The following is a 15,198-nucleotide window of genomic DNA, read 5'->3' as shown; positions in this document are numbered from 1 at the left end:
TGACCTGCAGCCTGAACTTCCGGTAAAAACCAACCAACCCGAAAGCTGATTCTCTATGGTCGCCGCTCTATAGCTTTGCAGCTCGGTGGTAAAAAGGATCAGAATACTGTACAGTATAGAACTGAAGTGTCAGCGAGGACTACTGTGGTACACAACTCTACATCCCCCCGTCCCATTGAATTTCTCTTGGCATTTCTTGACGTGCTTCTTAGCTCTGTTTCTGACAGCCAATAAGGAAAAAAAATAGGCTTTTGCGTCACACGGTAGGTGGGCTAAGAATCTTCTGACCTAGAGGTAGGAAATTGTAGATTTTTAATCGGAGTAGCCACTGCAGAATGAGAGGCCGGGAAGAAGCTGTCGCGAGAAGAGTACACTATCCGCGCGCAGTTTTAGCTACATAAGTAAGTCATTGGCAGGCGCCGGATGTGTAGTACGTAGAGGGCATTGAAGTCGGGGCAGTCAACGAGTGTTTAATACAGTATACAGTAGTTAATTTTCCAATACGTCAGGTTTTCAGCAATCGTTAGGTTTTCTTCGCTCTGTGTACCATTAGATGCTTACTAGTTAAAATGTTCGTGGCTAATGAACATTTTAATGTTCAGGGTTGTTGTTTTTCTTCTACTTCCATGCCTTCCTGGCAGAACTGTAGTACAATTGACATTGACTACAAAGGACTTCTTCTTTCAGACCTGCTGTTCGGTAAGCATTTGCAGGATCACTCTCCTAGTAGAAAGTCAAACTAACTAACAAAGCAAGCGCCGCCGCCAGCACCGCTCTATTTAGTTTGCAATTCAAGTCTAACTCTCATCTTACTTTGGACATCCTTGCTCTCAGGGAAGATGCCTAGACCAAAATCAAGCATTCATTTTAAAGTGCTTTAATTATTACCCAGAAATTTTCCACATTTGGTTAATATGCAGTACTACGATAGCAAGTATTGCTTCTAGCATTTCAAAACTTCCAGCTTGTGTTAGAGAAGAGCTTATGCATTGTTGCTCAGCACCTAGACTCTTGTGCAGTCTCAAAATGTAATATCCTTTCAGCCCATCCCCACTGTAATTTTCCCTTCATCAACTCTCCCTTTCCCACTTTCCAGAGAAAACCAAGCCTTGACTGTTTAATTTTTAAAATGTTGCTGGTGCACATGCCTGCCCTTTTACAGAAAAAAACTAGTTCCCTCTCATTCTCAGAACAGCAGCAGCAATAGCAACAAGGAAAATGGAGTGGACAGGTGAAGTATTCCCAATGTTTTGAAGCCAACACATCTCTCCCATTATTTGGACACTGAAGGAAATTTCCAAGGCACTTACACATAGGGAAGAAAGGCAGGAGGTGGCAGTGAACAAGGTAAAATTATAGCTGCATATAAGGTGCATTTTAGTTCAAATACACTTTCCTGCCAGAATAACTGATTAAAAAATATATGAAATTGTACTTTTCCTAGATTTTTTGTGTATTTGGGGACAAAAATAGGTAGTGAAAGAGTTACTTGACAGAAACAAATTGTAGCAGATGCTAGTAGTAGATGCTAGTTTAATACTAAAGAGAGGAAGAGGAAAATGTATGTAGATTTGTCAGTCTGTTTCTCATTTGCAGTTCAGACACATATTTAATGTGAGATTTCTTCGTTCCTTCCTGGATTATAATCCAAAATCTTCATAGTGAGAATAAATTATAGCTTAATGGTAACACAACTGACTTGTTTATAACAGGTCATCAAAGTTTACACCCGAGTGGATGGATTATTCACAGAAATAGTTTTTAGCTACATTATGCAAAATGAAGTATCATTCAATAGATTTCTACATAAATATGTTCTGTTTGGGTGTGTTTTAGAACACTAACAATTATTTTATGACAACTGAAAACTTAAAAAAATAGAGTTGCAACTTCAGTACCTTTACTATGCTGTTTAATGTTCAACAAGACATACTTTTCACTCACAAAGAGTAACAGTACCACTTTAGAGGTAAAAACACTACAAAGCCTGTACCGGAGTATTGCATTTTTTCCTTGTGTGATTCCAACATTACAGCAACAGAATTGTTTCTGTTATAATTGTGCCCACTGCTACAAAATCATCTATTATTAATTCAACGTAATAGTTTTCAGATATTCACCCTTCATCATTCAAATAATAATAATTCATGTACACATTTGATAGGAAACTTTGGGGGGGTTACAAAAAGAAAAAAATGGTAGAATGACATGCAACCCAAGTAAATGTGAATTTGGGAAGTAATGGTGGAGGGCTGGGGAATGCGTGTCTGATGGTGGAAGTGGAATTTATAGAGAATTAGCATGAGGGAAAGGCTGTTTAACCCCTCACACTCACTGAGTCATCCTATGCCCACTGGATCTTTCCCCTCTTCTGATTTTCGACCCTGACTTGGTGGGGAATAATTAAAAATAGCCATGTGAGGCATCTGCAGAAGCTGCAGGCAAGGAGGTTCAGCACCTCCTACCTGCCAATACTTCCTTGCAAGTACTTCCTACATATTCACTTTATGAATAAAATATAGGGGTGGAAATTATGTGTTCTTCCTGAAATGCATTGTACTAACCAAAGGTCTTAACAGGGGGAAAAGCTTTGCCCTTTCATATTAGCTAATCTCAGCTACAAACCTATAAAAATAAGACAACTGAAATCTCCCATCCTCTTTATCAACACTCCAAATTCTCTCATCATCAAAATGCAGTAGACTTTGTGCTAAACATTTGTAATAGGCCTGCAACAGGAGAGTGCCAGCTTTCCTTCTAACAAGTTAACTCTTTGTGAGTTATTAAAAGTCTATGGCTTCATAGGAGGGCACAAGATGTTCCTTGTGCACAAACTTTGCCTTTGGATTACCCTCTCTGTTCTTCAATAATGAATATTTTTGTCCAATCATGTTTGGAGTTCCCCTGACTTTGGCATGATGTTCATTTTCAGACTTCAGAACCATGTAGTCAATTTTGAGTGGTTTCCATTTGTATTCTCGGTAGGGAATAATCTGTGACCTGCTTTGGTTCAGATTCCACAGGTTTTTGTTGTCAATAATGCTATGAGATTTCAAAGAAAGACTTCGACGCAGCATTAAAGTCACAGAAGGCACTTCAGGATTCCACCACATGGACCTAAAAAAAGGGTTGGGGGAGAAAAATAGTTCTTTTAAATAATTAAATTTCAAATACTGTATTGTAGATAAAAAGTGGTATACAAGCACTTGTAATTAATTAATAAATTGAGAGTGAAAGAAATTCATTTCACAAAGGCATAGCAGGGACCAAGGCTTATCCACAACCTAAAGGTATTAGCATTTCATGCAGTTCAGAGCAGGAAAATGTTAGTTATCAGGGTTAGACTCTTAACTTGAGCAATTGTATTTAACAATGTCTGGGGGGCTTTGTTTGTTAAATAACAGTTGCAAGGACCCCTGAATAGAAACAGGACCACAGTATACAGGGAGGGGAGGGAAAGAGCTTCTCCCTAACAACAGAAGCAGTTTCCAGGAGCAAATTTCATTTAGACTGCAACACAGTAGAAAATGGGCCCTACCATGGTCCTAATCCCAACAAGTTTCCAGCGGCCATTTAACAAAAATCCTGAGACAAATGCAATAAAGCATAATAAAGCATGTGGTTTGGCCTTGATTTCTGATTTTCATTCATGTTCTAAAAGATGAGAGAATACAATACAGTGGTGGTTGTTTTACCAAGCAGGATTAGCAATCGCTGGAGTGCTGACAAAGATTACCGGTACTTTTGTGTGTCTCAACTGAGTAGCCTTTTATTTGTTGAATTATCATATAGCTCAAAGATAAATGAGCAACTAGCCAAGGCTACTTTCCAAGTTTCACCTTGCATGAAATAGAAACTACATCACACCACACATTAGCCACCCAGCCTCAATTCACCTAGTTTAACCTGATTATAATACATACACACCAGGCAACAGTCAATGAGTACAGAACATGCCCTTTACACAGCCTCAGCATGTAAAGAGCATTCACATCACACTACACACATAACTGTAAACCTAACACCATAAGCGTCTTGTGGCCTCTTAAACACTAAATAATTCCTTATGGGAACAATGCATACACATGGTTTTCTTGGGGTGGGAGGGGGGTTGTATACATGATGAGGGTGGCTGTAAATGAGGTCCAAAAACACAGATGAAATACTTATTTGCAGTATACTGTATTCCACAAAAGCTTATGCCACAATAAATGTATTTGCCTTTAAGGTGCCACAAGACACTTTGTTGTTTTTGATGCAAAAGACTAATCCACCTTGCTTCCTGGAAGTACATGTAATGTTTTCCTGCACATGTATCATCATGTAAGTAAATTGTAAGTGAAAAGGCCTAAAGTTAGACAATTAAATCAATGCCATTTCAGGAGGCTGTCATGGTGCCCAGGAGGAGTTCTGACCCGGTAGTACCTGTGTCGTTTGACTCCAAGACCACGAGGACATTCGGATGAAACACAAGTGCCTGTAAAGAAGTAAAAGGAAACACAAATGCCAAATAAAAACTAAATAACAGTAGTGCATTTCTGGCTGGACTAAAGTCAGCAATGATGTGAATTTTCCTCAATGTCTTGTTTCACTTAATACAATGGTTTAGATTTGGTGTCTGACATTCCAATTAAAGAGAACAAGTACCCATCTTGTCCAGATTCACACCTAAATTTGTCTTCTTCATCTGGCAGAATTTTCTTATTAGAATCATTCACTCCTAAATGCTCATTCTGTCCCTTAACCTCACAGGTAAATTTGTCTGCTTAACTACCCCAGTCCTGTACCTGCATTCTGTTTCTCATGAAGTTCTTCATCAGGCTGCAAATGGAAGGAAAATGGGTGCTGTTTGATGGGTGACTTTGTGAGGCTCTGTCGCTGTTCTATTGATGGAATCATAGCTACCAGGAGTGGCTGGGGACCCTTGATCTTGATCTCAGGTTCAATTATTGGGATGTTCTGCTTACCCAAAGTGAGTTCTACACAGTGGAAAGACAGAGGTAAGATGAAGGAATATAAAATGTCTTCAAAATATCCTCTGCAACCAGAAAGCCTATATTCTGCTACGAATTCAGTACACTGCAAGATACCGGTAAATGTCTGTGACAAATACTCTGATATAGCTCAATATTGCCCCCTAGAGTGTCTGCAAAGAAAGATATGGACAAAATCCAATTGTGGCATCCTGCTTCCACAACTGCCAAGTGGAGCTGAATAGCCCTGTTTTTTCAGTCACAATTTTAATTGTGATTCCATACCAATGGGTAGAGCTTGGTAGAATGCATCTGGGCTGTCTGAGTTTTTTGCCCCTCCCTATACTCACTCCTTCCATACATTCCACTATCTTTTTCTTTTCTGGGCATGGGGTGGTGGTGGTCTGCTTACCTTAAAAAAAGAAAAACCCCAGAAAGTGTGCAAAAGCACAACAGCGAATATTGCCAGCCTTATTTATAAAGTGGATGCCAAATCCCATTTTCTTTTTTGAATTTTTAAAACACCCCTATCTTGCAAAATTGATAAATAGGTCCTGAAAGTGCTGTATTGGTTATAAGTGAATGATGGCACATTGAGACCCATGTACCTAAAAGAGCACCTCTCCTACTATCAACCATCTTAGGCCCTACAACCAGTAGTATAAACTCTGTTGGCGGTTACACCTCTGGCTAGTGCCCACTTGGTGTTGACCCATATTAGAGCCCTGGTGGCAGTTCAGTATTTGTGAAATGCCCTTCTGAGTGGGGTGCATCTGTCTCCCTCCCAGTACTGTACATTTCTGAGCACAATTCAAAGTGATGTTACTGACATTTAAAGCCCTAAACAGCCTCAGCCCAGTATACCTGAAGGAGAGTCTCCACTCCCATCATTCAGCCCGGACAGTGAGGTCCAAGGCCCTTCTGGCGGTTCCTTCACTGCGAGAAGTTACAGGGAACCAGGCAGTGGCGCCCTTCCTATGGAATGCCCTCTCATCAGATGTCAAGGAGATAAAAATCTACACAACTTTTAGAAGACATCTGAAGGCAGCCCTGTTTAGGGAAGTTTTTAATGTTTGATTGTGTTTTTAATATTCAGTTGGGAGCCGCACAGATTTGCTGGGGCAAACTAGTCAGACGGGTGGGGTATTATTAATTAATTAATTAATTAATTAATTATTAACTTTCAGATGGAAAAGTTTCTGTATATCCAGGTATTTGATGGCTGAAAGTCACTTTTTGGTAACCTTGAAATTATTAACTGAAAAGCAGCAACATGGTCACATCCACACTATACATTTTAAGGCACATTCAACACACATTTAAGGCACATAACATCCTCCAAAGAATTCTGGAAACTGTAGTTGACCCCTCAAAGAGCTACAAATCCCAGTACCCTTAACAAACTACAGATGCCACTCCACTGTCAGAAATATATGCCATCCTCTGCCTTGTACTTAGGAGTACAGTGGTACCTTGCAAGACGAATGCCTCGCAAGACGAAAAAGTTTTCCGTTTTTTGAGTCGTTCCGCAAGACAAATTTCCGTCTTGCGAGTTTGTTTCCTTTTTCTTAAAGCTGCTAAGCCGCTAATAGCCATGCTTTGCAAGACGAAAAAACCGCAAGACGAAGAGACTCGCGGAACGGATTAATTTCATCTTGCGAGGCACCACTGTATACAGAAACTATTTTAAAATTCCTGTTTATGTATACAGTACAGTACAGGCAATCCTCATTTTGCACAAAGGTTACATTCAGGATCCCCTGCACGTTAGTGTGGCCTACATAAAGTTTTTCACCCCACCCCTATTCAACTATGTTAGTGATATTTTAGTGGCATTTTTGGGTCACTTTTGGGTTCAGAACTGTGTGTGCATGTGCAATCACACGTCAGTTGCCCGTTGCCTGTACAGTGGTATCTCGGGTTACATACACCTCAGGTTACATATGCTTCAGGTTACAGACTCCGCTAACCCAGAAATAGTACCTCGGGTTAACTTTGCTTCAGAATGAGAACAGAAATTGCGCAGTGGCAGCGTGGCAGTAGCAGGAGGCCCCAGGCCCCATTAGCTAAAGTGGTACCTCAGGTTAAGAACAATTTCAGGTTAAGAACGGACCTCTGGAACGAATTAAGTACATAACCAGAGTGTCAGGGAACTGACATCAGAGGGAAAGGAGGTGGTAGGGCTCCCAGAGACTGGGAGAGACTCAACAGCCAAAGCAGGGACCAGCAGGGGGAGCACGGGGTCTCTGGAGGGGAATCTCAGTAATACTGAGAGAGACGCAGCAACGCAGGCAGGAAGCAGAGGAGAGAAAGGGGTGAGAGACACTTCTAGCGAAAATAGTGGGGAGGTGTCAGAAGCAACTGCAGGGAGACCCATGCTTCGTCGGAAGCTGTCACGTCGTGAGTCCAGGAGACGTGTTTCCGTTAAGGAACTTCTTTGTTGGAGGCGTTTCCGCAAACAGCCACTGTCGGACTCCACCAGTGACTAGAGCAGACATGTCTGATGAGCTCTGTCACGCACAGAGACTTGTGGGGCCGCACAAACTCTGAAGGGGCACACTTTTAAGCACAAGCCGCTAATCAACCCCCTGACAGCAGTCCGACAGTCTTTGTACGCTGCCTGTGCAGGAGAAAGCATCATGAGCGACCCAGCAGGAGCCGGAGCAGGAGGAGCTGATCCAAGCTTGGAGGAAAGATACCGAGCATTGGAAGTCCAACTTGCGCTGCAGACGGCGAGGCTGGAGGAGAGGAGGGCGCAGGATGCTGACAAGAAGGGGAGAACCACTCAGTTCCCCAGAAAGGTACCAGGATTGGTGCAGAAGTTTGGGGGGGACCCCAAGGACTATCATGCCTTTAGGACAGAGATGCAATATGCCCTGAATGTGCAGTTTGATGAGTTCCCTGATGAGGAATCGCGAGTTGCTTTCGTAATTGGGCATCTTGAGAAGGGCGCGCGTGATTGGGTTCGGCCCCTGATGGCAACGCACAACGATATCCTAAAGGACACTATGAAATTCTTTCGTGCAATGGATATCATGTTTTCCAGTGATATTGAGGAAGGGTTGGTGCGCAGACAGCTGATGGCTTGCAAGCAGGGAAGCAGATCTGTCCGTGAGTACTGGACTGAATTTACCATGCTGATTCACAGATTGGGGTGGGATTTATCGGCAGCACCCATTCAGATGCTGTTTGAAGAAGGTCTTTCTTCAGCTGTGAAAGACGAGCTGTCCAGGAGCCCCAGGGCTGTGTCGATGGATCAGCTGACCAAGTCTGCGCTGACCATTGGAGCGCGCCAGGAGGCAAGAGCCTTGGAGAGGCGGGAAGGGAGAGGGGAACGTTGGAAGGAGTTACGCATTCCAGACATTCCTGAGCCAGCTTTCCCGCCGGCAGAGCCGATGGAAATCGGAACAGCCCGCGCGCGCGCAGTTTCAAAGCCCAGTGAGGGGGCGAAGAAGGAGGGAAAGGGAGCCCGGAAATGCTATCTCTGCCAACAGCCAGGCCACTTTGCCAGAGTCTGCCCCCAGAGGAAGGAATGGCAAGGGATGGTGGGGGCAGTGGAGGGAGGAGAGCAGGGAGAAACGGAGCAAGTAAAAGCCAACGCCTGGTTGCCGTCAGGGCACTGCAACCAGGCTCAAGAGCAGTGAAAGTGCCCGTACCAGAAGCTCCTCGACCTGCCCTAGTGATTGAAGTGTCGCTAGAGCTGCAAAATGGACACCCCCTACAAATAAAGGCGCTGTTGGATTCCGGCAGCTCTTGCAATTTTATGAGCAAGGAGTTTGCTGCTGAACATCAGATACAGACTATCCCTTTAAGCAACCCCCTGCAGGTGACCACAATCGATGGCAGGGAGCTGTTGGGAGGAGGAGTCAGCTTGCAGACCGTCCCAATGATAATGAGGGTGGCAAGGCACACAGAACTGATAGCGTTTAATGTGGCCACCTTGGGAGGCGCTCCCATTATTTTGGGAATGAGCTGGCTAGCCCTACATGATCCGCTGGAGTGGTTTCCTTCGGTTCAGCACATTGCTTAGAACACTGCAGGGGGGAAAGGGGTTCAGCAGGGGCCCAAGCCACCCTGGCAGGGACTGAAGTGATGGAGAAAGGGACGGTGCCACCACAGTATGCTGATTTCAACGATGTGTTCAGCGAGAAGGAAGCTGATCAACTACCCCCGCATAGGCCCTTTGATTGCCAGATTAATCTACTCCCTGGAGCCCAGCTTCCTGTAGGCAAGCTGTATGCCATGTCAGACAGGGAGATGTAGGAGTTGAGAGCGTTCATTGACAAGAACCTGAAGAGAGGCTTCATCAGGGAGTCTAAGGCAGCGGGGGGTAGCCCAGTGTTTTTTGTGGATAAAAAAAACACGGACAAGCCGAGGCTGGTATGTGACTTTCGACAGTTAAATGCAGTGACTGAGCCTGCGGCTTTTCCCATGCCCAGGATTGATGATATTTTGACCAGGGTGCGAAAAGGAAAGATTTTTACAAAGCTGGACCTGAGGGGGGCTTACAACCTGATACGTATAAGGAAAGGGGATGAATGGAAGACCACCATGTTCACCCCTTTGGGGGCATTTGAATATCTCGTGATGCCTTTTGGATTACAAACAGGCTCCGCGTGTTTTCAAAGTTTTATGAACCACGTGCTGGGGCCTTTGCTCTACAAGAATTGCGTGGCCTTCCTAGATGACGTGTTGGTGTATTCGGAGAACGAGGAGCAACATGTGAGAGACGTCAGGGAAGTGTTGAGCAGGCTGCAAGCCAACAGACTGTGGGTGAAACTGGAGAAGTGTCAGTTTCATACCAAGGAGGTGGAATTCCTGGGGTACCGCTTGTCCGATAAGGGGTTGGCTATGGACCCCAGCAAGGTTCAAGCGGTGCTGGAATGGAAAACACCCAAGACCAAGAAGGATGTGCAGAGGTTCCTAGGGTTTGGAAACTTTTATCGTAAGTTCATCCGGAACTTCGCCCACCTGACGGCGCCCATCACGGACTGTCTTAGCGGCAAAAAGAAGTTTGTTTGGACGGGGGAGGCGGAGAGAGCGTTTGATGAACTGAAAAAGGCCTTCGCCTCTGACGAACAACTTCTACATGTGGATTTACAAAAAAAGCTGAGGGTCGAAACAGACGCGTCGGACAGAGCCATAGGGGCGGTGCTTCTTCTGCAGCCGGGGAAGGAGGGGTCAGAGTGGCGACCGTGTGCCTTCTTTTCGCGAAAACTGAACAAATCTGAGAGGAACTACACGGTGTACGACCGGGAACTTCTTGCCATTTATGAGGCCTTCCGGAGATGGAGGCATCTACTAATTGGTGCACAACAGAAGGTGCAAGTGTGCACGGACCATAAGAATCTAGAGTATTGGAGAACTGCGCGAGTGCTCAACCAACGGCAGTTGAGATGGGCTCAGGAGTTCTCCAAATTTAACTTTGAGATTTGTTACGTACCAGGCCCGGAGAACGTTAGGGCTGACGCTCTCTCACGCAAACCTGAATATTTGGAGGGAGAGGGTGCACCCGAGGAGACCCATGTCATTCCCGAGGACCGCTGGGTGTGTGGGGCGGCATTGGTGGGGCAAAGGGAGCTGGTAGAGGGAACGGTGCAGGATGAATACGCCCAGGACAAACTCAGGAGTCTCAGGAGGGAGGGAGACAAACCCGGGGGTTTTGAGGAGAGAAATGGGGCATTGTACTACAAGGGAGCGTTATACATACCTGAAGGGGAATTGAGGGAAAAGGTACTCAAGCAACTGCACGATAACCCCACAGCCGGGCATTTTGGGCAACACAAAACCATGTGGCTGGTCACCAGGGAATTCTGGTGGCCCAAGGTCAGGGAAGATGTGCGGGAATATGTGAGAGGGTGTGACAGATGCCAACGAGCCAAAGGGGAGAGGCGGGCACCGGCAGGTTTATTAGAACCACTACCCACGCCGGAGAGGCCATGGGAGGCAGTGGCAATAGATTTCATAACTGATCTGCCCAGGTCCAAAGGGAAAACAGCCATCATGGTGGTGGTAGACCTGTTAACCAAGATGGCCCACTTTATAGCCTGCTCACATGCGGTCACAGCAGAAGAAACCGCCAAATTGTTTGTGGAAAATGTGTTTAGGTTGCATGGCGCCCCCTTGAGGGTGGTTTCGGACCGAGGGAAACAATTTACTTCCAGGTTCTGGAGGAGGCTCATGGGCTTATTGCATGTAGAGGTCAATTTCTCTACTGCCCGTCATCCCGAAACCAATGGGCAGGCGGAAAGAGCCAATGGTGTCCTCCAGCAATATTTGAGGTGTTATGTTAATGACAGAGAGAATGATTGGGTGGAGAAGCTGGCGTTGGCAGAATTTGCCTACAACAATGCAGAGAACGTGTCCACGGGGATGAGCCCCTTTTTGGCCAATCACGGGTGTCATCCCCGAGCCTTCCCAGGGGGGGAGGGGGAGAACTGGAGCGTTCCAGCCGCAGAACAGTTCGTTGAAGAAATGGAAGCTATCCACCGCCAACTTCAACTTAATTTAAACCGGGCGAAGGAGGAATATAAGAGGCAGGCAGACAAAACCAGAAGGGAAGGGGAAAGCATTAGGGTGGGGGACCAGGTGTGGCTGTCCACCCAAGGGTTACCGTTTAAAGGAGGTTGTAAGAAGTTAAGACCCAGAAGACTGGGTCCATTTGAAGTCACGCAACAGGTCAACCCAGTGGCTTTCAGACTCCGGTTACCGAACCACATGAAGTTGCACCCAGTGTTCCACAGATCGTTGCTGTCACCGTATATAGGGGACAGAGAGGGGAGGGTCAATAGGGGACCAGCGATGGAGGAAAAAGAACAAAGCTACCATGTAGCGGAGATTCTCGATTCCAGGTGGAAGGGAGAGCAAGTAGAGTACTTGGTAAGGTGGGAAGGGGAACCGGAGTCGGAAAACACCTGGGTCAGGGCAGAGGATGTAGATGACGAGGTTCTGATTGAAGCCTTTCATCAGAGATTCCCTCGTAAACCCCAGCCAGTGGCGAGGTTCCGGAGGGAATACTTCGCCACCACCGACGAAGAAGAGTTGGAGGGGTTCGCTGATTCCGAGGTGGAGGAGGATTCAGCGAGTCGGAACGAAGACCGATGGAGGGAGATGTTCGAGACGTCTGAAGATGAAGAGGATTCGTTTCGGGGTTTCAGCTCCTCACCGCCCAGAGGAGAGGGAGGGGGCGGGGGGGAAGGGGGCCCTGGAGGGGAGGTGGATGTCAGGGAACTGACATCAGAGGGAAAGGAGGTGGTAGGGCTCCCAGAGACTGGGAGAGACTCAACAGCCAAAGCAGGGACCAGCAGGGGGAGCACGGGGTCTCTGGAGGGGAATCTCAGTAATACTGAGAGAGACGCAGCAACGCAGGCAGGAAGCAGGGGAGAGAAAGGGGTGAGAGACACTTCTAGCGAAAATAGTGGGGAGGTGTCAGAAGCAACTGCAGGGAGACCCATGCTTCGTCGGAAGCTGTCACGTCGTGAGTCCAGGAGACGTGTTTCCGTTAAGGAACTTCTTTGTTGGAGGCGTTTCCGCAAACAGCCACTGTCGGACTCCACCAGTGACTAGAGCAGACATGTCTGATGAGCTCTGTCACGCACAGAGACTTGTGGGGCCGCACAAACTCTGAAGGGGCACACTTTTAAGCACAAGCAGCTAATCAACCCCCTGACACAGAGGTACCACTGTACATGAAAAAGCAGGTGCATATCCATATATGTGCTCATGTACACCACTGTAAAAAAGGGCAGTGGACACTTAGTTTCCCTTAGATGAGAACTGGACTAGGCTTTGATTATAATGTAATCCAGAGAAATTTATCACTTGATTTACATGGGCCTAGCCACAGGTGCAATTTGGAAATTAGGGAAAAGGAGTAAACTTTTGCCTTCTGTCCCCATCATGTTTGTATATTTATAAAGCAATAATAGTTAATCATGGTGGCATGATAGTGGCTCCTGTCTGCCACAACTTTCTTTTCACCATAACACAGACATGTATTACCCCCCCCCCAAATAAAGCCATTTTCTGCAATGTGTGTAAGGATAGATTCCTCACCTTGATACTTCTTATCTACATTTTCTTCTTGCACAAACGTAGAGAGTGAATTTTCTAGATTTCGGTTCTGTATAAAAGAAATGTAGAGAATAAATCAGTATCTGACTTTCTTATTTTTATATATGCCTCATAATGAGTATTAAAGTGCACCCTATGTCTTTTTTTTTCACCACATAGGCACATTCATTGCCCATGTGTGTCCAGGTGTTGCTCACCAAAACATTTCCATACCCTATTTTACCTTTCCCGTTGATAAACAGACTTTCTTCTCTTCAGTCAACCAGGAAGATTGCCTTTGTCCTTTTGCAAGGGTCTGTTTTCTGCTTTTGATCACGTATTTGTTTTATTCAATTCAAAAACTAAGCTAAGCAATGCTGAAAAGGCTACCTTTCAGTATGGACTGATACTTACCTCAAAGCCTCCAACACCACTTTATTTTAGATGTACCTCATAGGCAGAATTTTTCTTACATTGGTTTGCATAAGTATAGGAAAGAGTATAGTACACTTGTGGACATCTATCATGTGAAGATCACACATTGGCCAGTTTTGCTGCATGTTGGGAAGCAGTGATCCCTTCTTTATCCTTTTCTCAGTGTTTTCATATTAGAAGTATGCACTCAAACCCAAGGGACTTCCTTTGTAAGTGTTCCTACCTCATTATTTCCCTCCACACATATTTTCCAGTAAATGCCCACTAACTATATTAGGTGCCAAGGTTTCTAGTACCGTTGACAGTAAAGTTTGGTTATTTTTATATCTTCTCATCTCTCTTTGGTGTGTCCAAAGTGTACTGTAGGATTTTTCCAAAGCATTTTTCAGCCCTCTAATCTTGTTAAATTTTCTTGGCAATATTAAAAGAGCTCTTGGTTCAAGCATCTCTCTTTGTAGTTTCTTATATGCTGTGATGTCAGTCATTTTTGTGATACCCTATATCAGTGGTTTTTAACCTGAGTCCACAGCTCCCTTGACCAACCATGTTCTTTTTGCTACTCCCCTGTGTAAGTCACTTACACTGGGGTTCCATTAAAGGACATGCATAAGTGGGGGTTTCCCCGTTCCGCCCCCACCCCATTCCGCCACGCCCCTTTTCGGTGCCATTTTTGGGGGACATATAAGTAGGAACGCATGTGTCGATGGGAACCCAAGCAATGCCACTGCACTGCAGGGCCAAGCTAATTCATCCCGCAAGGCATCCCCAGCATGCCTTTTCCTAAATTAGTGTGCAAATGCGGGGAGGGAGGGTGAAACAAGATTAACATCAGAAGGAGAAATATTTTGTTATTATTCCGGGAATCCTTGTCACTGGCATACAACAACTATATTTTGCAAAGGCACGTGTTAAGATCTTTCATATCCTTTGTCTGATACCTGGAAACATCAGCTGCATACAACAACCATACTTTGCAAAGGCAGAGGTGGAACATTACAAAAAAAGTTCATCTTTTGCAAGCCTGTTCCTTAATGTTATTATGTTTGACACTTGTATTCGCTAAGACATACGTGGAACACAAAAAGCTTTTATTTGGACATTATGTTTAAAAAAACTGATTCATTTGTACATACGTGGAACACAAAAGCTTTTCTTTGGACATTACATATAGAAGAACTGATCTATTTGTATTTCCTGTTCTAAATGTTGGTCCTTAATTTCTTCTACTCAATTAGATAATGTGAAGAGAGTTACGGTATGTTTATATGATGTATAAGGAAATTATATAGTTAAACACAGCTAGTTACGTTGTGGGTATATTTGTTAGTTGAATTTACGTAACTATCGGTTTGACAGTGTTGTGTAAGTTGACACTGTCCTTTTCTGCAACATTCTCCCTGTACTGATAAAGTTTGGTGACTGTTACGGAAGAGGGGAGTGCCTGTGGCGAGAGGTAGAGAAGAAGAGGGAGGGAGGGATGTTGGAGGTAGGAGAGGGAAACACAGAAGACATTTTCAAGGTTATTTTAAATCCCTTCTTATAGAGCACACACACATCTTGGCACACACACCATCAAGCTACTTTGCTATTTTCTTGCATTACTCAAGCCCTCTGTGTAAAACTAAGGAACTGTTACTTAGTGAAGATGAGAGGAGAATTTTTGTTGGGGGGGGGGGAGATTTTAAGAAGATAAACAGACATGCAAAAGTGTTTCCCCACTTTTTTGCTGTTGTTTTAT

General features: G+C 44.9%; 1 protein-coding gene and 2 long non-coding RNA genes across 11 annotated transcripts in view; 2 read left to right on the top strand and 1 right to left on the bottom strand.

Annotated features, from left to right (window-relative positions):
- Window positions 1-26: 26 nt before the first annotated feature.
- LOC309528390 lies at window positions 27-4,843 on the top strand. 2 transcript variants are annotated; one of them, XR_014217729.1, is made up of 3 exons: window positions 27-263; window positions 1,191-1,347; window positions 4,753-4,843. It is a non-coding gene; the product is annotated as an uncharacterized lncRNA (long non-coding RNA). The 2 variants fall into 2 exon arrangements; XR_014217730.1 differs by lacking the exon at window positions 4,753-4,843 and adding an exon at window positions 4,383-4,499.
- AGBL2 (AGBL carboxypeptidase 2) overlaps window positions 1,896-15,198 on the bottom strand; it is a 38,057-nt gene continuing 24,754 nt past the window's right edge. For all 8 annotated transcript variants that reach the window (XM_082215625.1, XM_082215627.1, XM_082215628.1 and 5 more), the window contains 4 exons: window positions 13,029-13,095; window positions 4,788-4,979; window positions 4,426-4,477; window positions 1,896-3,117 (listed from right to left, as the gene is read on the bottom strand). In XM_082215625.1, the coding sequence (XP_082071751.1) occupies window positions 2,784-3,117; window positions 4,426-4,477; window positions 4,788-4,979; window positions 13,029-13,095 (645 nt within the window). In that variant the 3' untranslated portion in view covers window positions 1,896-2,783. The remainder of the gene's footprint in view (window positions 3,118-4,425; window positions 4,478-4,787; window positions 4,980-13,028; window positions 13,096-15,198) is intronic.
- Window positions 4,889-13,902, top strand: LOC309528396. The gene is made up of 2 exons (XR_014217732.1): window positions 4,889-5,000; window positions 13,206-13,902. It is a non-coding gene; the product is annotated as an uncharacterized lncRNA (long non-coding RNA).

Source organism: Podarcis vaucheri (genome assembly GCF_965113315.1).
Source record: "Podarcis vaucheri genome assembly, chromosome: 1".
NCBI lineage: Eukaryota > Metazoa > Chordata > Lepidosauria > Squamata > Lacertidae > Podarcis > Podarcis vaucheri.
The sequence above is the reverse complement of the archived record's forward strand: the minus strand, read 5'-3'. Positions and strand labels throughout refer to the sequence as shown.